This window comes from Eriocheir sinensis, chromosome 67, assembly GCF_024679095.1.
Source record: "Eriocheir sinensis breed Jianghai 21 chromosome 67, ASM2467909v1, whole genome shotgun sequence".
NCBI classification, from domain to species: domain Eukaryota; kingdom Metazoa; phylum Arthropoda; class Malacostraca; order Decapoda; family Varunidae; genus Eriocheir; species Eriocheir sinensis.
Genome location: NC_066575.1, coordinates 8486358 through 8510703, shown reverse-complemented (window position 1 = coordinate 8510703; position 24346 = coordinate 8486358). Strand labels below are relative to the sequence as shown.

The following is a 24346-nucleotide window of genomic DNA, read 5'->3' as shown; positions in this document are numbered from 1 at the left end:
AGGTTTTCCGTAAATAATTAAAAAAAGAGAAATTATTAGAAGTGCTTTGATAAGTGACTGAGAACACACCTGCGTATTGTAGTGTTATTGAGAGAGAGAGAGAGAGAGAGAGAGAGAGAGAAATATGCGAAGGTACCAAATAGAGATAAATGAAGTAATAAGAAAGAAAATAAAGGAAAGAAATAAAGGAAAAAGTAAGAACCAAAGAAATGAGAGATTTACATTGATTTACATAGAAAATGAGACCACACAGACCCCATGGTCCAGACTAGGTGGTCTGTCCTTAAACCTAAGTGATTTTACGTTAATCAGATGGCTCCAAAACGTTGCTTTTCTACTCTAGTTAATATTAAGTTCAAGGAAGTGACGGTCGAGCTTGTTTTTAAAGGAGTCAATCGTGTTACACTGGACCACTGATGGTGGGAGCTTACTCCATTCTCGCAGTACAACGTTGGTGAAGAAAAATTTGGTGCAGTCTGAATTTACTTGTCTACATTTGAGTTTTGTGCCATTGTTCCTCGTTCGCAAAGTGTCATCGATCATAAACAATTTTGTTCTGTCTAAATTAAGTATTTTAAAACATTCGATCAGTTTTCCTCGGAGGCGACGTTTCTCAAGAGAGTACATGTTAAGGTTGGAAAGCCTTTCTTCGTAGGATTTGTTGCGCAAGGAAGGGATAATTTTTGTTGTTCGACGCTGAACACCTTCTAGTTTAGCAATGTCCTTTGCATGGTGGGGAGACCAAAACTGTACCGCATATTCCAAGTGGGGTCTGACTAAACTATTGTAGAGCGGAAGTATTACATCTTTATTCTTGAATAAAAAGTTTCTTTTAATGAAGCCCAACATTCTGTTCGCTTTATTTGCTGCATCGATGCATTGATGTGAGAATTTGAGGTTTGACGCGATTTTAATCCCCAGGTCCTTAACGCATTGAACGCTTGTGAGTTTAACGCCGCGTATTTCGTAATCGAACTTCTTATTTTTTGTTCCAACTTGAAGGACCTGGCACTTGTCTACGTTAAAGGGCATCTCCCATTTATCCGACCAAGCTGAAATTTTGTGCAAATCCTCTTGGAGGCTTTGCCTGTCTTCGTCAGTGAGAACCGAGTTACCAATCTTTGTGTCGTCTGCAAATTTACTAATGCAATTATTGAGTCCAACATCCACGTCGTTGATGTAAATAATGAAGAGCACTGGGCCAAGAACCGAGCCCTGAGGGACGCCACTAGTGACCGGCGCCCACTCTGAGTTAAATCCGTCAATCACAACTCTTTGTTGTCTGTTGCTCAACCAATTCGCGATCCATTGGTTTACTTGACCGTCAATGCCTATTTGCTTTAATTTATAAAGTAATTTATGATGTGGGACTTTATCAAACGCTTTCTGGAAATCAAGATAGACTACGTCCACTGATTTGGTTACGTCATAAATTGAGAAGAGATCGTTATAAAAGGTCAGTAGGATTGACAGGCAGGATCTTTTGTTACGGAAGCCATGTTGTGAATCCCCAATTAATGAGTGGCTTTCGAGGTAACTCACAATTTTGTCTCTAATTATGCTCTCGAGTAGCTTACCTACAATTGAAGTTAGACTAATGGGTCGGTAGTTACCTGGTATTTTTTTGTCTCTTTTCTTAAAAATCGGTGTCACGTTAGCCTTTTTCCAATCCGAAGGGACGATGCCTTGTCGCAAGGACATATTGAATACGGTAGTGAGGGAGGAGGGTATTTCGCTCTTTGTTTCTTTAAGCAGTATAGGATATACTTTGTCGGGTCCAGGACTTTTATTTGTTTTAAGTGAATGGAGAGCTTTAAGGACTTCATCGGTTGTTATTTCAAAATTAGGCAATGCATGCTCGAGATTTACAATAGTACTGGTGTTGGTGGTAGCGAGAGGAAGACTGTTAGTATTAAACACCGAGGAAAAGTAATTGTTTAAGAGGTTTGCAATGTGTTGGCTGTCAGTCACTAGTGCACCGTCGCTGTTTGTTAAAGGTCCAATACCACTTTTGATCGCCTTTCTGTTTATGTAACTGAAGAAAGATTTCGGATTATTTTTACAGTTGGCTGCAATATTTTCTTCATATCTACGCTTTGCTTGACCTACTAGTCTTTTTACTCGTCGCCTGGCATCATTATAAAGTCTAATGTTTTCGGGCGTGCTTTGTTCTTTCTTTAACCTGTAAAACAATTTTCTCTCATTGACTGATTGTTTAATTTCGCTATTAAACCACGGTGGGCTTTTATTAGTGTTAATTCGCTTCTCGCACAAGGGGACGAATGTGTTCTGCTGAGTGAGTAAGTGATTTTTAGAGCTTAGCCAGGCTTCCTCTACGTTGCCGTAATCTGATAGTTGTATTTCCGTTAGTTTTTGTCGTATTTCTACGAAGTTAGCTCTTTTGAAATTGGGCACCTTTACTTTATTTTCAGTCACTGATGATTGAGCTCTAATGTCGACGCGCACTAATTTATGATCGCAAGAACCGAGGTGTTCTCCTACCGTGACATTACTGACTAGGTTATCTTGGGTCGTTATAACAAGGTCGAGTATATTATTTTGTCGAGTTGGCTCCGAAACCATTTGGCTTAGATAATTTTCTTCTAGAAATTCGATCATTCTATGTGACTCCCCTTCTGTACCTGACAGTGTCGCCCAGTCGATATGGGGGAGGTTAAAGTCTCCTAATATCAGTGAGTCGCTGTTATTAAGTGACTGCCTTAAGACGCTGTACATTTCAAGGTCGTCATCGAGTGATTGCCCGGGAGGTCTGTAGGTGACAGATATATTTAAATTGACTTTTGCAATGTTTACTCGCACGCACAAATGTTCAACGTTACTGTTTCCCGGTGTTTTGTCAGTGGGTTGCAAATAGCTTTTGACATAAAAGGCGACGCCACCGCCTCTACGGTTTACACAATCTATGTTGAAGAGTCTGTAGCCATCTATGTTGTATTCGGAACTTAAATCAATATTTGTGGTGTCGATAACTGTTTCGGTTGTAGCAATTATGTCAAAATTTTCTGTTAGAGCAAGACATCTCAGTTCATCAAATTTGTTTCTTAGGCTACGCGCATTGAAACTAAGGATTTTTAAGTTATCTAGAGGCTTGGTAATAGAGGTGGTAGTACTTGCGGGATCACGGTTACGGGTTTGTTGCGATGCACGGCGTCTATTTACACGGGCGGGGTGGAGGGACGTGGCTGTGACTCATTTTTTGCTCGGATGACACGTACTGCGTCGTTGAGGAGCCTTCCGAATCTGGCTGCCCCGATGGGAGACAGGTGCAATCCGTCCCTGTGGAAGAGCTCACTTTGTCCATAGAAATTGTTCCATGCGTTGAAGAACTCCACGTCAAGCTCCCCAGAGAGAGAGAGAGAGAGAGAGAGAGAGATGATATACTGGCATTATGCAAAACAGAATGATGTGAGAGAGGAAAAAAAATACTACTGGATGAGTGAAAATGCAAAGAGGAAGGAGGCAGCAAACAGGGGAGGAGGAGGAGGAGGAGGAGGAGGAAGAAGAGGAAGAGGAAGAGGAAGAGGAAGAGGAAGAGGAGGAGGAGGAGGAGGAGGAGGAGGAGGAACACGAACACGTGGAGGAGAAGAGTAATTTTTATGCGTCGAGAGAATTCAATATTTCTTTGTTTCCCGGCGGGGGGAGAGAGAGAGAGAGAGAGAGAGAGAGATGCGTCTGTTACTTCTTCTCTTTACTCTTTCTTACACTTCTTCTCTTCCTCTTTTATTTATTTACGTCTCCTGCTTCTAATTGTTTTCTGCTTGTCACTTCACAGATTATTATTTTTTGTTTCACTTTCTCCTCCCTCTTCTGTCTGCCTCTCTCTCTCTCTCTCTCTCTCTCTCTCTCTCTCTCTCTCTCTCTCTCTCTCTCTCTCTCTCTCTCTCTCTCTCTCTCTCTCTCTCTATCTCGAGTAATTTGCATTATATCACAGGAAGGTGATGCATTATATACGAGAGAGAGAGAGAGAGAGAGAGATTATTTTTACACTGGGGAATATTATACAACCGCATAATGTGGGCATGTGTGTGTGTGTGTGTGTGTGTGTGTGTGTGTGTGTGTGTGTGTGTGTGTGTGTGTGTGTGTGTGTGTCATTCTAGGATTATGGCGTGAGTGACCTATAATATGTCTTTAAACTTTTCTATACAAACTGACGGAAAATTGAACTGAAAATGCGAGAAAATGGGACAGAAGATAAAAAGAAAGAGAGAAGATATTGAAATGAGAACATAAGAAACTTGTTTACTCGAGAGACCCGAAAAGTAGACAAAAAATTACCTTGGCAGTTTGTTGTTGTGTATACCTGTGTGTCTGTGTGTGAGTGTACTGACCCATCTTTCGGCCACCTCCTCGGACTCTTTACAGGAGCAGCGAGTAGCGGGCTTTTTTTATTATTGTTTCCTTTTTTTGTGCCCTTGTGCTGTGTCCTTTGCTATAAAAAAAATGGCCACCTCTATTTTTATTATTGTTTCCTTTTTTTGTGCCCTTGTGCTGTGTCCTTTGCTATAAAAAAATGGCCACCTCTTTTATTATTATTTTTTTCCTTTTTTGTGCCCTTGTGCTGTGTCTTTTGTTGTAAAAATAATGAGTATGTTGTTTTATTTGTATGTCACACTCTCCCCCACTCTCCCTTCCCCGAGACCCCCTTGCGCTGTCCCCTTTGTTGTAAAAATAATGAGTATGTTGTTTTATTTGTATGTCACACTCTCCCCCACTCTCCCTTCCCCCAGACCCCCTTGTGCTGTCCCCTTTGTTGTAAAAATAATGAGTATGTTGTTTTATTTGTATGTCACACTCTCCCCCACTCTCCCTTACCCCAGACCCCCGTGACCCTGGGCAGCGGGCTCAACGACCTGCTCAACGCCTCCGCCACCGCCGACAGCCTCTCGTCCACGCCGCGTCCGCCCCTGGTGTTCACGTGTCACAACAAGACGCACTACCTACACCTCACCGCCCACAACGCCTCCTTATTCATCACCAAGATCATCAGGAGGTGGGTGGTGGTGATGGTGGTGGTGGTGTTTTTTTTTTTTTATTTATGTTGTCTGTATATTTGTTTATTTATTTAGTTATTTTATTTTATTTATTTTTGTCAGTTTGTATATATTTAAATTGATTTTAATATGATATGATCCTCTCACTCACTGCTTTCTCTCCCTTTCGCTTTCTTTCTCTCTTTCTTTCTTTCTTTCATTGTTTCATTCTGTGTGAGAGAGAGAGAGAGAGAGAGAGAGAGAGAGAGAGAGAGAGAGAGCAAAGGAGTTGGCGATGCGTCTGTTACTTTTCTCTTTCTTTCTTTCTTTCTTTCTTTCTTTCTTTCCTTCTCTCTCTCTCTCTCTCTCTCTCTCTCTCTCTCTCTCTCTCTCTCTCTCTCTCTCTCTCTCTCTCTGTGTGTGTGTGTGTGTGTGTGTGTGTGTGTGTGTGTGTGTGTGTGTGTGTGTGAGATGTAATCATAGGTCCCCCTTTTTGCCATTCAACACGGTATCTCTAACAGCATAATTAATTAATGTTACGCGATATAATTTAGATTCGGGAATGCAAATATATACACCTGTTTTTTGTTTTATCCTTTTTCACTCATTCACAGAAATTCGAGATATAAACAGATTTTCTTTTATTTTTTACCTTTTGCATTTTCTCACTGTATTTTTGTTAAGTCTCTATAGATATTAGGACATTTTCTCAAGCTTTATTTTGGCTTCAGTGCGTATATTTTGCGACTTTTCTGACCCCTAATCTCAGACGCATTTGACTGACACAACAGATATTTCCAAAGGCTGCCAAGGAGTTCAGTTCTCATAAGCGTTTTTTACATCCATGGGGTAGAAGCCTTGACAAACTATCACTATGCCCATAAAACTACCCATAAAACCGCTACCACAACCTCTACCGAAGCCTTTATGTCATGTTGGTGTTTAGACCTCGAAATGTTTGAAAATATTGGGTTAATTCTTTCTCATCCTTCTTAAGCCCAGAAAGTTTTGAGATTACCACTCGATCTTTCCTTCCCATATTAGAACCCCGAAATGTTTTAAAATACGACTCTTGGTTCATTCTCCTAACAGTGCTGCGAAATGTTTTAAAATACGACTCTTGGTTCATTCTCCTCTTAACAGTGCTACGAAATGTTTTAAAATACGAATCTTGGTTCATTCTCCTCTTAACAGTGCTTCGAAATGTTTTAAAATACGAATCTTGGTTCATTCTCCTCTTAACAGTGCTGCGAAATGTTTTAAAATACGACTCTTGGTTCATTCTCCTCCTAACAGTGCTTCGAAATGTTTTAAAATACGACTCTTGGTTCATTCTCCTCCTAACAGTGCTACGAAATGTTTTAAAATACGACTCTTGGTTCATTCTCCTCTTAACAGTGCTTCGAAATGTTTTAAAATACGACTCTTGGTTCATTCTCCTCCTAACAGTGCTACGGAATGTTTTAAAATACGACTCTTGGTTCATTCTCCTCCTAACAGTGCTGCGAAATGTTTTAAAATACGACTCTTGGTTCATTCTCCTAACAGTGCTGCGAAATGTTTTAAAATACGACTCTTGGTTCATTCTCCTCCTAACAGTGCTGCGAAATGTTTTAAAATACGAATCTTGGTTCATTCTCCTTCTAACACAGCCTCACAACACGACTCGTGGTTATTTCTCCTTCTAACAGAGCCTCACAATACGACTCCTGATGCTTTCCCCTTCTAACAGAGCCTCACAATACGACTCCTGATGCTTTCCCCTTCTAACAGAGCCTTACAATACGACTCCTGATGCTTTCCCCTTCTAACACTGCCTCACAATACGACTCCTGATGCTTTCTCCTTCTAACACAGCCTCACAATACGACTCCTGATGCTTTCCCCTTCTAACAGAGCCTTACAATACGACTCCTGATGCCTTCTCCTTCTAACACAGCCTCACAATACGACTCCTGATGCTTTCCCCTTCTAACACAGCCTCACAATACGACTCATGGTTATTTCTCCTTCTAACAGAGCCTTACAATACGACTCCTGATGCTTTCCCCTTCTCACAGAGCCTCACAATACGACTCCTGATGCTTTCTCCTTCTGACACAGCCTCACAATACGACTCCTGATGCTTTCCCCTTCTAACACAGCCTCACAATACGACTCATGGTTATTTCTCCTTCTAACAGAGCCTTACAATACGACTCCTGATGCCTTCTCCTTCTAACACAGCCTCACAGTACGACTCCTGGTTATTTCTCCTTCTAACAGAGCCTCACAATACGACCCCTGATGCTTTCTCCTTCTAACAGAGCCCTAAGATACAACACGATTCTTTCTTTTCCCTACCTGACTCTAACTTTATGAGAATTCGACTCTTTATTCCTCCCTCCTTCTTTCAGAGCCAAGTACAGCAAGGCGCCGAAAGCCATGGTCGCTGTGAACCCGTACGATGACAGCAACTCCACCAACAACACGAGCAACGAGGACCCTTGCTACTGCGCCCTCTGGAAGACTCCCGCGCACTTTGACGGTAAGACTAGGGTCGATATTCTGACTCTCCCGCCTCACACGTCAAGTATTTCCAAAGGTCGAAGAGGAGATTAGTCGTGTTGTAATTAGTGTTTGTAAAGATTCATGGCACAAGAGAATGACCGAACTACAGTAAGGGTCATGAAACTATCTCTGCAAATGCTCAGAACTCCCAGAAAAGCTTTATCAATTGTGTGTACCTACTCTGGACCTCTCTCCTCCCGAAATTGATCTCTTTTTTGGCCACTCCTCTGTACTCTATTCAGGAGCAGTAAGTAGCGGGCTTTTTTTTTTCATTATTGTTTTATTTTTGTTTACCTCTTTGAACTGTCTCCTTTGCTGTAAAAAAGAAAAAAATCTTGGGCGCCGAAATACTTAAGAATATTGCCCTGTGGAAGGTACTGTTAGCTAAAAAGAATTCGTGTTCCTTCTCCTCCTCATCATCATCTTCATTATCAACGTCGAGTCAATTATCCTCAATTCCGATTAACGCGTCCCAACTCCACTCAACTCCCTACAACTCCACTCAACTCCCTGCAACTCCACTCATTTTTAATTAACTCCCCTTAACTCTTTTGAACTCCACTCAGCTCCACTTAACTTGCCTCAATTCCAAGTAACTCGTCTCAGCTCCTTTCAACTCCACTCATCTCCCTACAACTCCACCCAACTCCCTGCAATTCCACTCATTTTTAATCAACTCCCGTTAACTCCTTTGAAGTCCACTCAGCTCCACTTAACGTGCCTCAATTCTCTTCGGCTCAACTCAGTAACACTCCCTCAACTTCCCTCTAAATTCACTAAGCTTCCACTTCTTTCAACTCCACTCAACCCTATTCAACTCCCCTCACAATATTCCCTAACAATTCACCCCCACCATCTCCCATACCTTTTATCTCCCCTCAGGTTTCCTCTATGTAATCTCCCCTCACAATCAGCTCCTCACAGTCTCCCCTTCCCTCCCCTAACAGTCCTCCCTCACCTTTCCCACACAACCTCCCTTACCCTCTCACCGCATTCTCCAGGCCGCATTTTTCGCCGACCTTATTATGGACAAGACCAGCAACGTGGCGGTAAGGAATTCTTGAGTTCAGGTGGGAAAATGTGTGTGTCCCCTTCTCTTAGTACGTGGGGAGAGTGCCAATAATGTGTCCAGGGAGAATGGGAAGAGAGAGAGAGAGAGAGAGAGAGAGAGAGAGAGAGAGAGAGAGAGAGACTATTAGAAGAAAGAAGAGGATAACAAGGAAATGGAGGGAAGGAGTAGAGAGAGGGAGAGGAAAGAATTGGAAAGTTAAGCAAGAGAAATAAGGAAGAAAAAAAATGGCAGTAGATTACAAAAATAAAACGCAAACTCACAAAGGAAAGGGAAGTGAAGGAACAGGAGGAGGAGAAGGAGGAGGAAGAGGAGAATGGGACAAAGGGGGACAAGGGAAATATACTGCAAAGGTACACGGAAAGTAATTTAACTTGGACACATTCTTGAGGGAAGGAGATAAAAAGAAATGACGGTAGGGAATCCACGAGGAAATTTGATGAGGTGATGAGGGAAGGGGAGGACGAGAAGGGAGGAGGAGAAGGGAGGAATGACTATGATGAGGATGGTGATAGCGACGAGAAGATGAGAGTAATAAATAAGGATGTTGAAAGGGGGCGTATAGGAAGGGAGAATGAGGAAGAGGAGGAGGAGGAGGAAAAATGCGTGTTGTGGTGATGGGAAAAGGGAAAAAAAGAGAGGGAGGAAAAGGGGATAGAAATAAGAGGAGAGGAAGAATATTTAAGAAAAGAGGAAGATATGGAAAAGAAGTAAGGAAGAAGAAGGGATAGAAGAAAATAAGAAGGAAAAAACTCTAAGAGGAAGAATATGGAAGAAAAGAGGAAGGGTATGGAAGAGAAGGAAGGAAGAAAAAGGGATAGAAGAAAATAAGGAGAGATAAGGAAAAGGGAAAATAAGGAGGAGGAAAAAGCTATAAGATGAAAAATATGGAAGAAAAATGGATAGAGGAAAAAAAGAAAAAATAGGGAAAATAAAATAAATGATGAAGATGGAGGAAATAAAAAAAGATAAAACAGAGTAGAATAAAAGGAAAAAAAGATGAGGTACAGAGAAGAAAAATAAAGAAGAAAAGTAAAAAAAAGAAAACGGGGTAGAAGAAAATGAGGGAAAATAGGAAAAAGGGAAATTGATGAAGATGGAGGAAACAAAAAAAGATAAAACAAGAGAATAAAAGGAAAAAAAAGATGAGGCAGAGAAGAAAAAAATAAATAAGAAAAGTAAAAAAAAGAAAGAAAAAGGGGTAGAAGAAAATGAGGAAAAATAGGAAAAAGGGAAATTGATGAAGATGGAGGAAACAAAAAAAGATAAAACAAGAGAATAAAAGGAAAAAAAAGATGAGGCAGAGAAGAAAAATAAAAAAAAATGAAAAAAAAAAGAAAAAGGGGTAGAAGAAAATGAGGAAAAATAGGAAAAAGGGAAATTGATGAAGATGGAGGAAACAAAAAAACCTAAAGCAATAGAATAAAACAAAAAAAGAGATGAGGCAGAGAAGAAAAATAGAGAAGAAAAGTAAAAAAAAAAAAGAAAAAGGGGTAGAAGAAAATGAGGAAAAATAGGGAAGAGGGAAATTGATGAAGATAGAGGAAACAAAAAAAGGTAAATTAGAGTAGAATAAAAGGAAAAAAAAGGTGAGGCAGAGAAGAAAAATAAAGAAGAAAATTAAAAAAAAGAAAACGGGGTAGAAAAAATGAGGCAAAATAGGAAAAAGGGAAATTGATGAAGATGGAGGAAACAAAAAAAGATAAATCAGTAGAATAAAAGGAAAAAAAAATGAGGTACAGAGAAGAAAAATAAAGAAGAAAAGTAAAAAAAAAAGAAAGCGGGGTAGAAAAAAATTAGGAAAAATAGGAAAAAGGGAAATTGATGAAGATGGAGGAAACAAAACAAAAGCTAAAATGAAAAAACAAGAAAAAAAACCAAGACGGAAAAAGAAGCAGAAAATATGGAATGACAGAAAGTAAAAAAATAAAAAAGAATGAAAGGAAAGAATCACAAGACGGAAAAAAAGATAAAAATAAAGGAAAAGGAGAAAAAAAAATTGAAATGAATATCGTAAATGAAATAGCAGGGAAAGGAAGGGGGTAAGGAAGGGCAGGAAAGGCCAGGCAACAAGTCAGCTGGTTGGTCCTTATTAAAGAAGTTTCTAATATACTGGATCAGGGAAGGAAAGGAAGGATATTATAGTCCATGCTTTCTGCTCTCCCTTCTTCTCTCGTTTTCTCTTCCCTCCTTCACTTCATCCCTTGTTTCCTCTTCTTTTTATGGCTTTTCTCTCTTCCTCTTTCGCTTTCTCCTATCCTCTCTTCATCACTAATCTCCTCTTTTTTTTCTCCTTTTTTCTCTTCCTTCACTTCATCTCTTGTTTCCTCTTTTTTCTGGCTTTTTTCTCCATCTTTCGCTTTTTCCTTTCCTTCCTTCCTCTTCTTTTTCTGTCTTTTCTCTTTTCCTCTTTCGCTTTCTTTTCCTTTCCTTCCTTCATCCCTAATTTCCTTTTTTCTTCTTGCTTTTCTCTCTTCCACATTCCCTTTTTCCTTTCCTTCCTTCATTCCTTGTTTCCTCATCTTTTTCTGGCTTTTCACTCTTCCTCTCTCCTTTTCTCCTTTCTTCCTTTTACCGCTCGTTCGCTCGTCTCCTCTTCTTTCCCTCCCTTCCGCTCCCCCTTCTTCTCTTGCATTTCCCTTTCCTTCCTTCCTTCCTCATTTCTTCTTCTTTCCCGGCTTTCTACTGTCCTTCCTTTCCCGCTTTCTCCTTCCCTTCCTCTACCCTTCGTTTCCTCTTCCCCTGCCTTCTGCCCTCCCTTTCTCTCTCGCCCTTTCTCCTCTCCTCCCTTCACCCTTCATTTCCTCTTCTTTACCTGTCTTCTACTCTCTCCCTCCTTCTCTTCCTCCCTCCTCCACTCAGCCATTCCCTCCACCACTTCCCTCCATTCCAGTTTTCTTTATTCATTGCTTCTTCCGTATTTCGTATATTCCTAAGTTTCTCCCAACGTTTTCTTTCCTTTTTTCACCGTCTTACCAAACCTCCAACCTATTTATTCGTTACAGTTCCTTTTATTGCTTCCCCCTCTCCACTTTTATTTTATTCATTCTTCCTCTGTATTTCTTATATCTCCAAATTTCTCCCAACACTTCTTTCCTCTTTTCAACGTGTTTCCAGCCACCAACGTTTTTTTTCTTCTGCAGCAAGTATCAATTTCATCTATCGTTTCCCTTCGTTCATGTGCTCTCTATTCATTCCTTCTATTTTAGGCATCTACACAAATTTCTCCAAACCTTTTCGTTCGTCTTACAACGCTTTCTCAGCCGGCAACCTTGTTTCCCTGCACCAAGTAACAGATCCTTCCACTTTTCCCTTCGTTCGATTTTCCTCTGTTCATTCCTAATTTTGTATAAACCTCACCCACTCCTTCCCTGCAGCGAGATCGTAACTTTCCACCGACTCGCTTTCCTTAAGACTCGTTTCAACCACTCTAATGGCTTCCCTCTCCCACCCCCGCGTCAGGTGAGATCCAGGTGGGCGGATACTACCTGTCGGAACTGCAGCTTTACGTGCGTCTGGGCTGCGAGGCGGTCACACTGTTTGGGTCGCTGGCGTACCTAGTGGGCGCTGCAAATGAGGCTCGCTTCCAGGGCGCGCAGATGTTTGTGGAGAACCTGGTGAGTGAGGGAGCGTGTGAGTGTGTTTGGGAAAGGTCGTGTGTGTGCTGGAGAGGAAGGGAAGGAGATTAGAGAGGAAAGGGGAGTGTTAAGGAGAGGTCGGACTGCTAGAAGGGAAGGGAATGGGAACAGAGAGGAGAGAAAAAGGGAGAGAGTGAGGGAGCGTGTGAGTGTGCTTGGGAAAGGTCTTATGCATGCGTGTGTGTGCTTGAGAGGAAGGGAAGGAGAATAGAGGAAAGGGGTGTGTTAAGCAGAGGTAGGACTGCTAGAAAGGAAGGGAATGGCAACAGAGAGGAGAGAAAAAGGGAGAGAGTGAGGGAGCGTGTGAGTGTGCTTGGGAAAGGTCTTATGCATGCGTGTGTGTGCTTGAGAGGAAGGGAAGGAGAATAGAGAGAAAAGGTGAGTGTCAAGGAGAGGTCGGACTGCTAGAAGGGAAGGGAATGGGAACAGAGAGGAGAGAAAAAGGGAGGGAGTGAGGGAGCGTGTGAGTGTGCTCGGGAAAGGTCTTACGTATGCGTGTGTGTGCTGGAGAGGAAGTGAAGGAGAATAGAGAGGAAAGGGGTGTGTTAAGGAGAAGTTGGACTGCTTGAAGGGTAAGGGAAAGGGGAATATAGAGGAAAGGATGGAGAGACGGAAAGGTTTGGCTGTGTTAATGGTTACTATACTCTCCTCCTCTGCCTCTTCCCCCTCCTCTTCTTCCTCCTCCTCCTCCCTACAGAGCACCGTGCCGTCCCGTGTCCTCTTCCTCCTCTCGTGCATGATGGTGCTCGGAATGGCGTGCTTCAGGGCCCTCTGCATGAACGAGGCCGAGGACGTGCTGGCCGTGCTCGTCATGCTCAGTACTGGCCCCTACTTCCTCTTCTTCTGCAGGTACGTGAAGGGGTGACAAGGAAAGGGTGATATAGGTAAAGACGTGTGGCTTGTTTAATTGAGTTATGTTTAATTGTAGGAATAGGGAATGGACTAATTGAGATAGGACTTATAAGATGATAATAGGGAATGGACTAATTGAGAGAGGACTTATAAGATGATAATAGGGAATGGACTAATTGAGATAGGACTAATAAGATGATAATAGGGAATGGACTAATTGAGATAGGACTAATAAGATGATAATAGGGAATGGACTAATTGAGATAGGACTAATAAGATGATAATAGGGAATGGACTAATTGAGATAGGACTTATAAGATGATAATAGCTGTATCACGCCATGAGAAGTGAAAGGAGAAGAGAAAGAGGAGGAAGTGGAGGAAGAACAAGAAGAAGAAAAAGAGGAAATGGAGGAGGATCAAAAGAAAGAGCAAGAAGAGGAAGAAGAAGAAGAAAAAGAGAAAATGGAGGAGGATCAAAAGAAAGAGGAGGGGAGAAGGTGGAAGAAGAGAAAAATAGTGATAAAGCGAAGAAAAAGAATAAGGAAAACTCGGTATTAGAATAATAGTAACGGTATTTACACGTATTTAATGCACGAAAACTGATTTATTTCCCTACAAGTAAAAAGCAACTCTACAATGATAACACACACCTAGCCATCGCAAAGACCTATTTTAACCCATTTTTGAACTGGTCTGGACTTGGCTGACTGTTTATTTATCCTCGAGGCTTCAGGTTTCGTGTTACGCCTCCTGAGCGGGCAAGAGCAGCGGCGCCCTCTCTCAAGCGGGTCAGAGGCAAGAACAAACACATGCTATCTAAAAGGAGTGGCCATACAGGACGCGGGTAGCGGGTAAGCTTGGAGGAAACCCGCTACCCGCGTCCTGTATGGCAACTCGTATTAAATAACATGTGTTTCTTCTTGCCTCTGACCCGCTAGGCGTCCCGCTACCCTCCACCCTCCCAGCAAACCGCGTGCAGTGTTGCCGCCCTCTCTCAGATATGGACGGGGCCCTGAGAAGCCTTTCAGAGTGGGTCGTTAGAAAACTTTCCGCGCCGGTGGTCGTTCTTTGCGAGTCTTGTTTATGCAGGCGACACCCACTCACTCCTTACCCCGCGCCGCCCCGCCCCGCCCCGTTCACCTCCCACGCCAGGCTTGCAGGTCGTTTTATCTCTCTACGTATCGCCCTGCTGCATACTTAAGACTCTTTCCCCAGACTAATGTGGATGTTTTCCTGGCACGCGTGTGTGTGTGTGTGTGTGTGTGGCGCCACCGCCTCCTACATGTTTACCAAGTCTTCGTTTTCTTTCTTTCACATTTTTACCCTTTTACCACTCAGAAGCGTTTGAAAGTGGGCGTTAATCTTATCTCTTATAAGTTTTATGAGGTAATGCACGCCTGAGAGGATACGGTGAGCGGCTCTTTAAAGGCCACGCCACCGGTTAGCTAGTTGCCTCTCCGTCCCTCGCCGCCCTCAGCCTCACCGCCAACCCCCTCTTGTAAACATTAACGCAGAGGGACGCCGACACCGCGCAAGAACCCGGTGTCCCGCGGGTTGTTCAAAATATTGATGAAGGTGAACCTACGAATTAAAACGCTTTCATGGGGGCAGTATCGACACCTCTTCATACAATTTGACCCTCTTTCGCCTACCCTATCAACTATTAACAATCATACTATATCGCCACGCCCAGCTGTGTTGCTCCCTAGTCTCTCACGGTCTCTCTAGGCGCGGCGCAACACAATTTTCAAAGCGAATAAGAAACGACCGTGAAAATCTGACAGAAGCAAAATCCTCGTCTGAAATAGTGTTGAGATATTTTATTTCGGTTTAAGACATAAGCCACGAAAAAAAATCAGACGGAATCGCAGAAGTTTTTGAAGATTGGAACATCAAGACGCCTCCGTGACCAGCGTTGACCGTCGTTTTGTATATTTTGTATTTTTACGAGCAGCGTCTTGCGAGCTTATTATCGTTTTGTCCTTGACCTGCTTCCATCGCCATCAGAAATAAAAATAATCGAATAAAATGCCCTTGAGAATATATTTTTCCATGAAAACGCATTGCCACGAAAATGAAACAGAATCGCAAAGCAAATGACTCCTTGAAAATTCCTTTGAGAGTTTTTTCCCATGATAATACATAAAGCATGCACCCACCGAAGCGGGATATCAGTGACCGCCTTTGCGGTGCCCCGCGGACAAGACTCATGCAACACTTCCCTTCGCCGGGCGCTGATTCACTCACTTTCCACACTCGGGTCCAATTTGAGGCTACCGACCCACTTCCATTGACTTGCGATGCTTGAGTCTGCTCAGCATTCATGGCGTCAAATATTACTATGTATTCGGCGTCTTGTGGAAGCAGCAGTCACGCCACAACGAGGGACGGATTGAGGACGTGGCTGATCCGGTTTGATTCAACGTTATGAATGTCTGGAGGACTGCCTTTATATAGGCTCCTCTTACTTTTTTTTTTACTCAGTTTGTTGATGAAATTTCCATACTCTTGTTTATTGATTATACTGTATATTTTGATATCACTAAACTCAGTGGTGCTTAAACTGGGGGCGCGCTGCCTTGGGGGGGCGTCATCGATTTCCAAGGGGGACGTAAACTCTGGAGGCAAAGTTGTACCTTCTGTTATTTGTTATAATCTTAACAAGAACGTGGACTAAGACAAAATTATGAAAAATTGGAAAATTATCGCTTGTATTAACTTTAGTTTTCTTAGAGTCTTAGATAAGATAAGATAAGAGAAGATAACTTTATTGTCACAGTGAATACGAAATACAACATGAAATTTGTTTTGGCATTGAGCTCATCCATACAATAAAAATACATATTGTTAGGCTTACCGTTGTTAATAAACCTCGGAGCTAATATTGTCTATATATGCAAGATTGGTGTGGGAGGAAGGACCTAGCTGTTCCTAAAAAAAGGGCGCAGTAGTAAAAGCTTAAGAGCGTGCACTGAACTGATTTCCAGGAAGTTCACGAAATTATCATGAGCATTTCCTTTATATTGATTCTGTACTGGCTCTATACACCTCTATCGGCTTTTTATTGACTCTCTATATCCTACCAGTTTTCTCTTACCCCCTTTGTTGCTGATTACCTTTTCATAATCTTGTTTATTTACCGTCTTTCCAAAAAACTAAACAATCCCGGCCGGTGTGTTCCAGAGGCTTCAAGACGGTTGGCCCCTTCGTCACCATGATCTACACGATGCTGGTTGGTGACTTGCTCAGATTCGTCACCATCTACTTCGTCTTCATCATGGGATTCTCGCAAGGTAAGGACGGCAGATTAAGCTTATATTATACTTTATATGTTTTCTTTAGTGTTATTTAAGTTTTCTTGATTGTTCTTTTCTTTATCCTGTCTACCTACCTTTCCTCCTCATCTCATTTTTTTGTAATTATTTCTGCTATTTTTTCATTTTCTGTTGCTTTTTTTCATTTTTTTTCTCCCTCATTTTCTTCTTTTCTTTTCATTTCTCTATTTTTGTTACTTTTTTATTTTCTGTAGCTATTATTCATTTTCTTCTCCCTCATTTTCTTCTTTTCTTTTCATTTCTCTATTTTTGTTACTTTTTTTCATTTTCTGTTGCTATTTTTCATTTTCTTCTCCCTCATTTTCTTCTTTTCTTTTCATTTCTCTATTTTTGTTACTTTTTTTTCATTTTCTGTTGCTATTTTTAATTTTTTTTCTCCCTCATTTTCTTCTTTGCTTTTCATTTCTCTATTTTTGTTACTTTTTTTTAATTTTCTGTAGCTATTATTCATTTTTTTCTCCCTCGTTTCCTTCTTTTCTTTTCATTTCTCTATTTTTGTTACTTTTTTTTTTCATTTTCTGTAGCTATTATTAATTTTTTTCTGCCTCATTTCCTTTTCTTCTCATTTCTATAATTTTTTTACACCAACACTTACTCCTCCATCTTTCCTCCCCTCCTCTAATATATCAAAATTTTTACAATCCAGTTTGTTTGATTTTTGTTACTTTTTTTCATTTTCTGTTGCTATTATTCATTTTTTTCTCCCTCATTTCTTTCGTTTCTTCTCATTTCTCTATATTTTTTACAGCAACACTTACTCCTCCATCTTTCCTCCCCTCCTTTAATATATCATAATTTTTACTATCCAGTTTCTTTGATTTTATTACTTTTTTCATTATCTGTTGCTATTTTTCATTTTTTTCTCCCTCATTTCTTTCGTTTCTTCTCATTTCTCTATATTTTTTACAGCAACACTTACTCCTCCATCTTTCCTTCCCTTCTCTAATATATCATAATTTTTACCATCCAGTTTGTACTCTTCCCCTCCATTATCACCCTTTCACCTTATTCATATTCTTCCTCTTCCCTTGCCCGTTCCCTTTACCCGGTTATGTTCTTGCTTAAATATTCCTTTTCTTCATTATCTTCTACCTCTCTACATCTCCCCACACTTACCATCTCCATCTTCTCTATCTCCTCTTTTCATACCTCTTATCTTATCTGTCTGCTTCTCTGTCTGTTTATCTCTTTAGCCTTCCTCCACCTCTCCCCTATTCCTCTTTATATTATCCCTCATTTACATCCTTCATTATTTCCTCACTTGTCTCTTCTTCTCCTTCCCTTCCATTACATTCCGTTATTATTATTGTCTATTGCTTGTCATCTCCTTTGCTAATTCTCTCGCTTCCCTCCCTCCCTTCGTTCGTTCGCCTCATTTTACACCTGGTCATTATCATCGTTCAATTATTTGCTTCATCACCTCCTCACCTGTGTCTCCCCTTGCGTCCCATAACCTTCCATCATGTCACTTTTTTCGCTGTTCCGCCACTTGGTTATAATATCCTTCATAACTCGATTGGTGTTCATTCTGTATCTTTGTTCTTGTCACCTTCCCCTCTTCTCTCTTCTTCCCCTCCCATTCCCTTCACTCATTCTGTTCCTCCCTTCCTTTACCCCCTAACTCTTTATATTTCCTTCATACCTCGTCTATCTAATCACTTTATCTTCAGTCTTGTCGCCATTACCTTCTCTCTCCTCTTTACCTCCCCTCACATTCCCTTCACTCCTGTTCTTCATCTCCTTCACTCGCAAACTCCTCTGATTAATTTCCTTTAGCACTCGATTCGCTGGTCGTCACTCCTTACTTTCCTTCTTGGCTTCGTTACCTCCTCTCCTCTTTTCCTCCTCTCAAATCCCCTTTATTCTTGTTTTTCTCCTTCACTTCTTACTCTTTAATTTCCTCCATAAATCGTCTCGGCAGTCACTCTTTCTGTAACTTCCTTCTTGCCTTCTCTCTTCACCTCCTCTCCCACAACACCTTCACTTCTGTTCTTCACTTCTTTTTCTCCTTAACTATTTTTACTCGTTACATCCCACTCTCATCCCCTTTCTTCTCCCTACAACTTTTATTCGCTAACTTCTTGTCCCCCTCACAACCCTCTCTTTCCCCTTCCACAAGCCTCTCCCTCCCTTTCTTCTCCTAGCAGCTTATTTCAATCTTTAACCTCATCCATACCCTCTCTCATTTCCTATCTCTCCCCTCTAAACCTCACTTCAATCTTTTCTCCTCCACAAACCCGTCTTATTCCCTCTCCTCCCCTCAACAGCTTACTTCATCATCTTCAACTCCTTCCACGACACCGAGGACCGCTCTCAGTGCGTGTCCAACCCCATGCCCAACGCACCCGAGAGCGTCATGAAGATGTTTATCATGTCGCTTGGAAACTTCGGCGACTCCTACAGCGCCCTCGACTGCACCGACCATGATGTGACGGGCAAGGTGAGGAGGGGGGGAGAGGGGTTAATGAGAAACAGACATACCTACAGACAGATAGAGAGACAGAGACAGGCAGACGGACAGAGATAGACAGATAAACATACATACATACAGACAGACAGACAGATAGACAGACAGACAGACTGAATATACTTGCCACCATCTATTTCGCATTAAAAAGTTGACATATTTACTTGAGATCAATTTTACCTTGCACTAATCTCTCCTCATTGATTTGGACTTTTCGTATAAAATTTTCCAACATTTATTTAACATTCTTTTAAAGTTTGGGGATTAGTGACTGTGCTTTGCGTGCGATTATGCATTTATATATTTTTTGAAGCTTCGTAAAAATTGCAGGCTCAGTGGTCTTTGCTTTCTCTAATTATTCCATTACTCATCTGGTGTTTCTGTATTATATTTGTCTTGCATTCCATATAGTCAATGTTTTCGTTTATGTCTGGAAAAAAATAAAAGTAGGGATTCTCATTGTGCTCCTTTCGCCTCCCTCCCAGATCCTCTTCCTGGTGTTCATGGCCATCGTGTCGCTGCTCCTCATCAACCTCCTCATTGCTATGATGGGCAACACCTACGAGAGGATTGCCGAGATGAAGAACGAGTGGATGAGGCAGGTGAGTGGGAGGGAGAGTCGATGAATGTGAGTTTATCGGTTAGGCAGAGGAAGGTACAAAATGCGTGAATGAATTTGAAGGTGTCGTTGAATAGAACTGAGAGGAGAAAGAGATGAAGCAGGTTGGTCACTGAGGTTTTTTTAAGAAGAATGAAGTAGAGAGGAGAAAAAGAGATAACTGAGGCAGGTTAGTGGAAGGTAGACTGCGTAGATGACTTAAAGATGAGAGTGTGTAGGCTATGAAGGGTAAGGTAAGATATGTGTGGGTGAGTTGAGACGTCGGTGAATTGGACATAGAGGAGCGAGGGATAGAGGCTGATAAGTGAAGGAGTGCATCGATGAACTGGTTAAAGATGTGAGTGGGTGGCTTTGGCAAGAGGAAGGTAGAAGCTGTGTGGATGAGTTAATAAGGCATCGAAGAATAGGGTAGAGAGGAGGAATGAATTAATAGGGTTGGTAAATTCGAAAGTGATATATAGAAGCCTCCGAATCCCATCTTTTCCCTCTCACAACTAAGTCTTTGTCCCTACACAAGCCACCCTTTCCTCTCTTCCCCCAACAGCATACTTATATTTTTTTCCCTTTTAAAAGCTTCTCTCTCACTCCCTTTCCTTCCTAAACATTGGAGAGTGATATATAGAAGCCTCAGAATCCCATCTTTTCCCTCTCACAACTAAGTCTTTCCCCTTCACAAACCACTCTTCTCTTTCCTCTCTCACCCCAAAAGCATACTAACATTTTTATCTTTTAAAAGCTTCTCTCTCACTCCCTTTCCTTCCTAAACAGCCTACTTCCCACAGATATATAAGAATATCTAATCGCTCGCCCTCTCTCCCCTATACACACCACACAGTGGGCGAGGATCGTGCTGGTGGTGGAGCGAGGCATCAGCCCTGAGGAACGCCTGAAGCACCTCATGAACTACTCACAGCCCATGTCAGACGGCCGCCGCGCGCTCGTCTTGAGGCTGCACCAGAACGTGAGTACTCGAGCTCAACACAGTTTTTTTTTTCTCCTTTTCCGGCACTGTTAAAAATTGTTTGTTTGTTTTTACCTCAATTTATCGTTTTTCGGTGGCTTCCTTACCGCCTTTTTCCTTTTCCTTCCTTTTTTCATCTTATTTATTTTTATTTCAGCACATGTTTTCCTTGCAATTTCTTATATTGTTTGGGCTTTCTTATTGGTCTTTTTTTTTTACAACAAAGGAGACAGCTCAAAGACACCAAAAAAAAAAGGAAACAATAATAAAAAAGCCCGCTACTCGCTGCTCCTACAAAGAATCCAAAGAGGTGGCCGAAAGAGGGGTCAATTTCGGGAGGAGAGGTGTCCTGATACCCTTTAGTTTTCCTTATTTTTACCTTCTTTTAGCGCTTGTTTTTCCTTTCCTTTCTTTTTCCCTCATATTTTTGTGTTGTAGCTTTTTTTATGTTTTTATCCAACTCCTTGTTTTAGCATATTTTCGTGCTTTTCTGAATATTTCTTATCTTTCTTTCATTCTTTCTGTATGGCGCGTGTTTTCTTTCATATTCAGTAATTACTTTGTTTTGATCTATTTTCTTGCTTTTCTTCACTCTCATTTTCTCTTTTCATCATCTCCTCTCGTGTGTGTCATGACGCTACACCAGCCTTTTATTTCCTCCCATTTTCATTATTCAGTTTATTTTACATTTATTATTACTATTCGGGAAGCACATCAAACGCCACACATGTATTCCAGTCTCAGTATTTAGTTTCATATCCCCGTTCTTTTTTTTTTTCTTTTTTTTTCTCTCTCCCTCCATTTCTTTGTGTCGTGCAACGTTGCCAGATTGTCGTGCTCTGCCTCTTATGTTAACCGATTTCCGACCCCAAAACTGCTTTTATCACCCAAATAACTGCTTTCATTTATGGTTATCGGTTAAATGGTTAATTATTGGTGCTTCTTGAGTGAGTTATGAGCCAGAAACCGGTAAATACGCGGCTCTTGAGTACGATGATCTGGCAGCGGTGGCTCGTGTTTTTTTTTCTGTCCTGAAGCAATACCGGAACGTCTGGGTCAAGTTCCTGCAACTACCATATATTCTTTTTTCCACCCTCCTTTTTTTAATCCTTGTTCTCGCGATATTTATTTGTCCATTTCCCTTTATTTTCCCCTTATTTTTTTCTTCCTTTGAGGCTTTGCTAGAGCTTGTGTAGAGTTTGTGACATCTTTTTATTTATTTATTTTTTTGTTTATTTTATTTACGTATTATTTTCTTTCTCTTTCTTTCTTTCTTTCTTTCTTTTTTGCAGTGAAAGGAAGTTGATTTAGGTCCGAAAGTTGAGTTCGTGTCTCCATTTCTATTTCTTTTTCTATTTTCATTTGTTTTATTTATCTACTATTTCATTATTTTGGGTTTATATTTTTGTGTTTTTTATCTATCTTTCTTCCTTTCGTTCGTTCTTTCTTTTATGACGTTTGTTTTATTTTATTTTCATTTATTTTATCTATATATTATTTAACTTCCTTATGTATCTATGTATTTATTTTTTGTCTATCTATCTATCTTTCTCTCTTTATTTATGTCAGTGAAAGGAGGCGGATTTAGGTCGGAAAGTAAGCTGGTATCCTCATTCCTTTTTCTGTTTTCTGTTATTTTCATTTATTTTATGTGTTACCTATCTTATCTATTTATTTATTTATTTATCTGTTTATTTATGGCAGTGAAAGGAGGTGGATTTAGGTCAGAATTAAGTTCGTGTCATTTCTATTTTTATTTTCTATTATTTTCATTTATTTTATCTATGTATTTTTTCATCTGGGGTTATATTTCCTTCTTTCTTTCCTTCTTTCTTTCTTTATCTATTTATGGGCAAAAATTAAGTTCGTGTCGTCATTTCTATTTCTATTTTTTATTTTTTTCATTTATTTTATCTATGTATTGTTTCATTTAGAGTTATATTTCCTTCTTTCTTTCTCTATTTATTTATTTATGGGGAAAAATTAAGTTCGTGTCCTCATTTCTATTTCTATTTTCTATTATTTCCATTTATTTTATCTATGTATTGTTTCATCTAGAGTTATATTTCCTTCTTTCTTTCTCTATTTATTTATTTATGGGCAAAAATTAAGTTCGTGGCCTCATTTCTATTTCCATATCTTTTTTTTCCTTTTTTGTTTTACTTTCACGCGTGATTTTCATCCCCAAAATATAATCATCATATTCAATTGGAACATTAAAATTCATGAGAAATAGTAATATATCACATTTGAAATTTGGACGCATTGGTTCCAACGTCTGCAATATTATTTAACTTTTTTTTTTTTTCGTTTCCCCTTTCACAATCATTATTTATTTTTATTTCCTTGTAGTTCGTTTATTTTTATATTCTTGTTTATTTTACTTCGTCTCTATTTTTTCGTATATGTGTTATCCCTGTTCTCATTTTTATTACATACCGTCTTACTTTTTTTTCGTTCAACTTATTTTATTTTCATCCTCAGTTTCCATTATACATTTTTTCTCTAGTTACCTTTGTTTATTTTTTTCATTCTTTATTTTACTTCGCCTCTACTTTTTCTTATATGTATTATCCCTATTCTCATTCTTATTACTTACAATCTTCCTATTTTTTCATTTTTGATATTTTCATTTCATTCTCATTTACCGCCATTCATCCTCTTATTTGTATTCGTTAATTTAGTGTCTGTTAAGTGTGTTCTCTGCATTCATTCATAATTATCTACTTCAATATACTCCCTTCTCTTTATTTCATGTTCATTATTTATTTTTCCTATTTAATTTCCTTAGTATTTTTTCGCTTATGGAGTTTTTAATGTGTTTCCTAATTCTTATCATCTTCATTATTCACCTATGTTTATTTTCTTTTGGTTTCATTAATATACTCTTTCCTTTTTGTCTATTTTCCATTATTTTCTCATCTAATGTTTTTTTTCTAAGTATATATTTGTTTATTGGGTTTTTAATATGCTTCCCCACTCCTCTCATTTTCATTATTCACGACTGTTCATCTGCTTTTAATCACACTGATATCCTCTATTCTCTTTCTCATCCTCATTATTCACTCATTCAGTTTGTCCTTCCTAAATGTGTATATGTAAATGTCTGGGCATCTCTAATTTGCTTTCCCACGTTCCTCATTTTCACTCACCTTCTTCATCTTCGCCCGAATAACACTTACCTTTTTAATCTCGCATCCCCCTCATTGATGCGTTTATGTTAATGTCTGGGCTTTTTCAATTTGCTTTCCCACTCTCCTCATTTTCACTTTCCATCTTCTTCATCTTCCCCCAAATAACAGTTACCTTTTTAATCTCGCCTTCCCCTCGCCGATGTACTCTTTCGTCCCTGCTTTCCAGAGTCATATATTTTCGCGTTTGGATTTGAAGTGTGAGAGCGGCCGCATTTTGTGTTTACCGGGCGTGTGTGCATTCCTGTGTTCCTTTGTTGTTCAGTTTGTTTGTGTTTCTGGTTTTATAGTTCATATGCGAGTAACGTGTGTGTGTGTGTGTGTGTGTGTGTGTGTGTGTGTGTGTGTGTGTGTGTGTGTGTGTGTGTGTTATTTCTCCACATTAATTGCACAACGTTTGTCTTTCTCGAATGTTTACTGTATTTTATTTTTTCTCGCTTTTATCCTTTTTACGACTCGGTTGCACATGTATTTTATGGAGGCAGTCGTTTGTATTATGTATTATTTCTTTTGTTTATGATTTACGCCTTATTTGCTTCTCGTATTATATTGTTTTCGCAATGTAACACTAAAAAAACACTTTATTTTCACACACAAACGTCCACATGCTTACAATACCACGCCAATACTACTTATTTCATCGTATTATCTTCACTACTTCATTCATACGC

At 40.1% G+C, this 24346-nt stretch overlaps 1 protein-coding gene across 1 annotated transcript in view; it reads left to right on the top strand.

Annotated features, from left to right (window-relative positions):
• Positions 1 to 24346, top strand: part of LOC126988053 (transient receptor potential cation channel subfamily V member 5-like) — a 97753-nt gene that overhangs the window by 72426 nt on the left and 981 nt on the right. The window contains exons 13-20 of the mRNA XM_050845849.1: positions 4839 to 5011; positions 7388 to 7518; positions 12073 to 12227; positions 12946 to 13097; positions 16286 to 16395; positions 18705 to 18877; positions 19390 to 19506; positions 20359 to 20484. Coding sequence (XP_050701806.1) covers positions 4839 to 5011; positions 7388 to 7518; positions 12073 to 12227; positions 12946 to 13097; positions 16286 to 16395; positions 18705 to 18877; positions 19390 to 19506; positions 20359 to 20484 — 1137 coding nt within the window. The remainder of the gene's footprint in view (positions 1 to 4838; positions 5012 to 7387; positions 7519 to 12072; positions 12228 to 12945; positions 13098 to 16285; positions 16396 to 18704; positions 18878 to 19389; positions 19507 to 20358; positions 20485 to 24346) is intronic.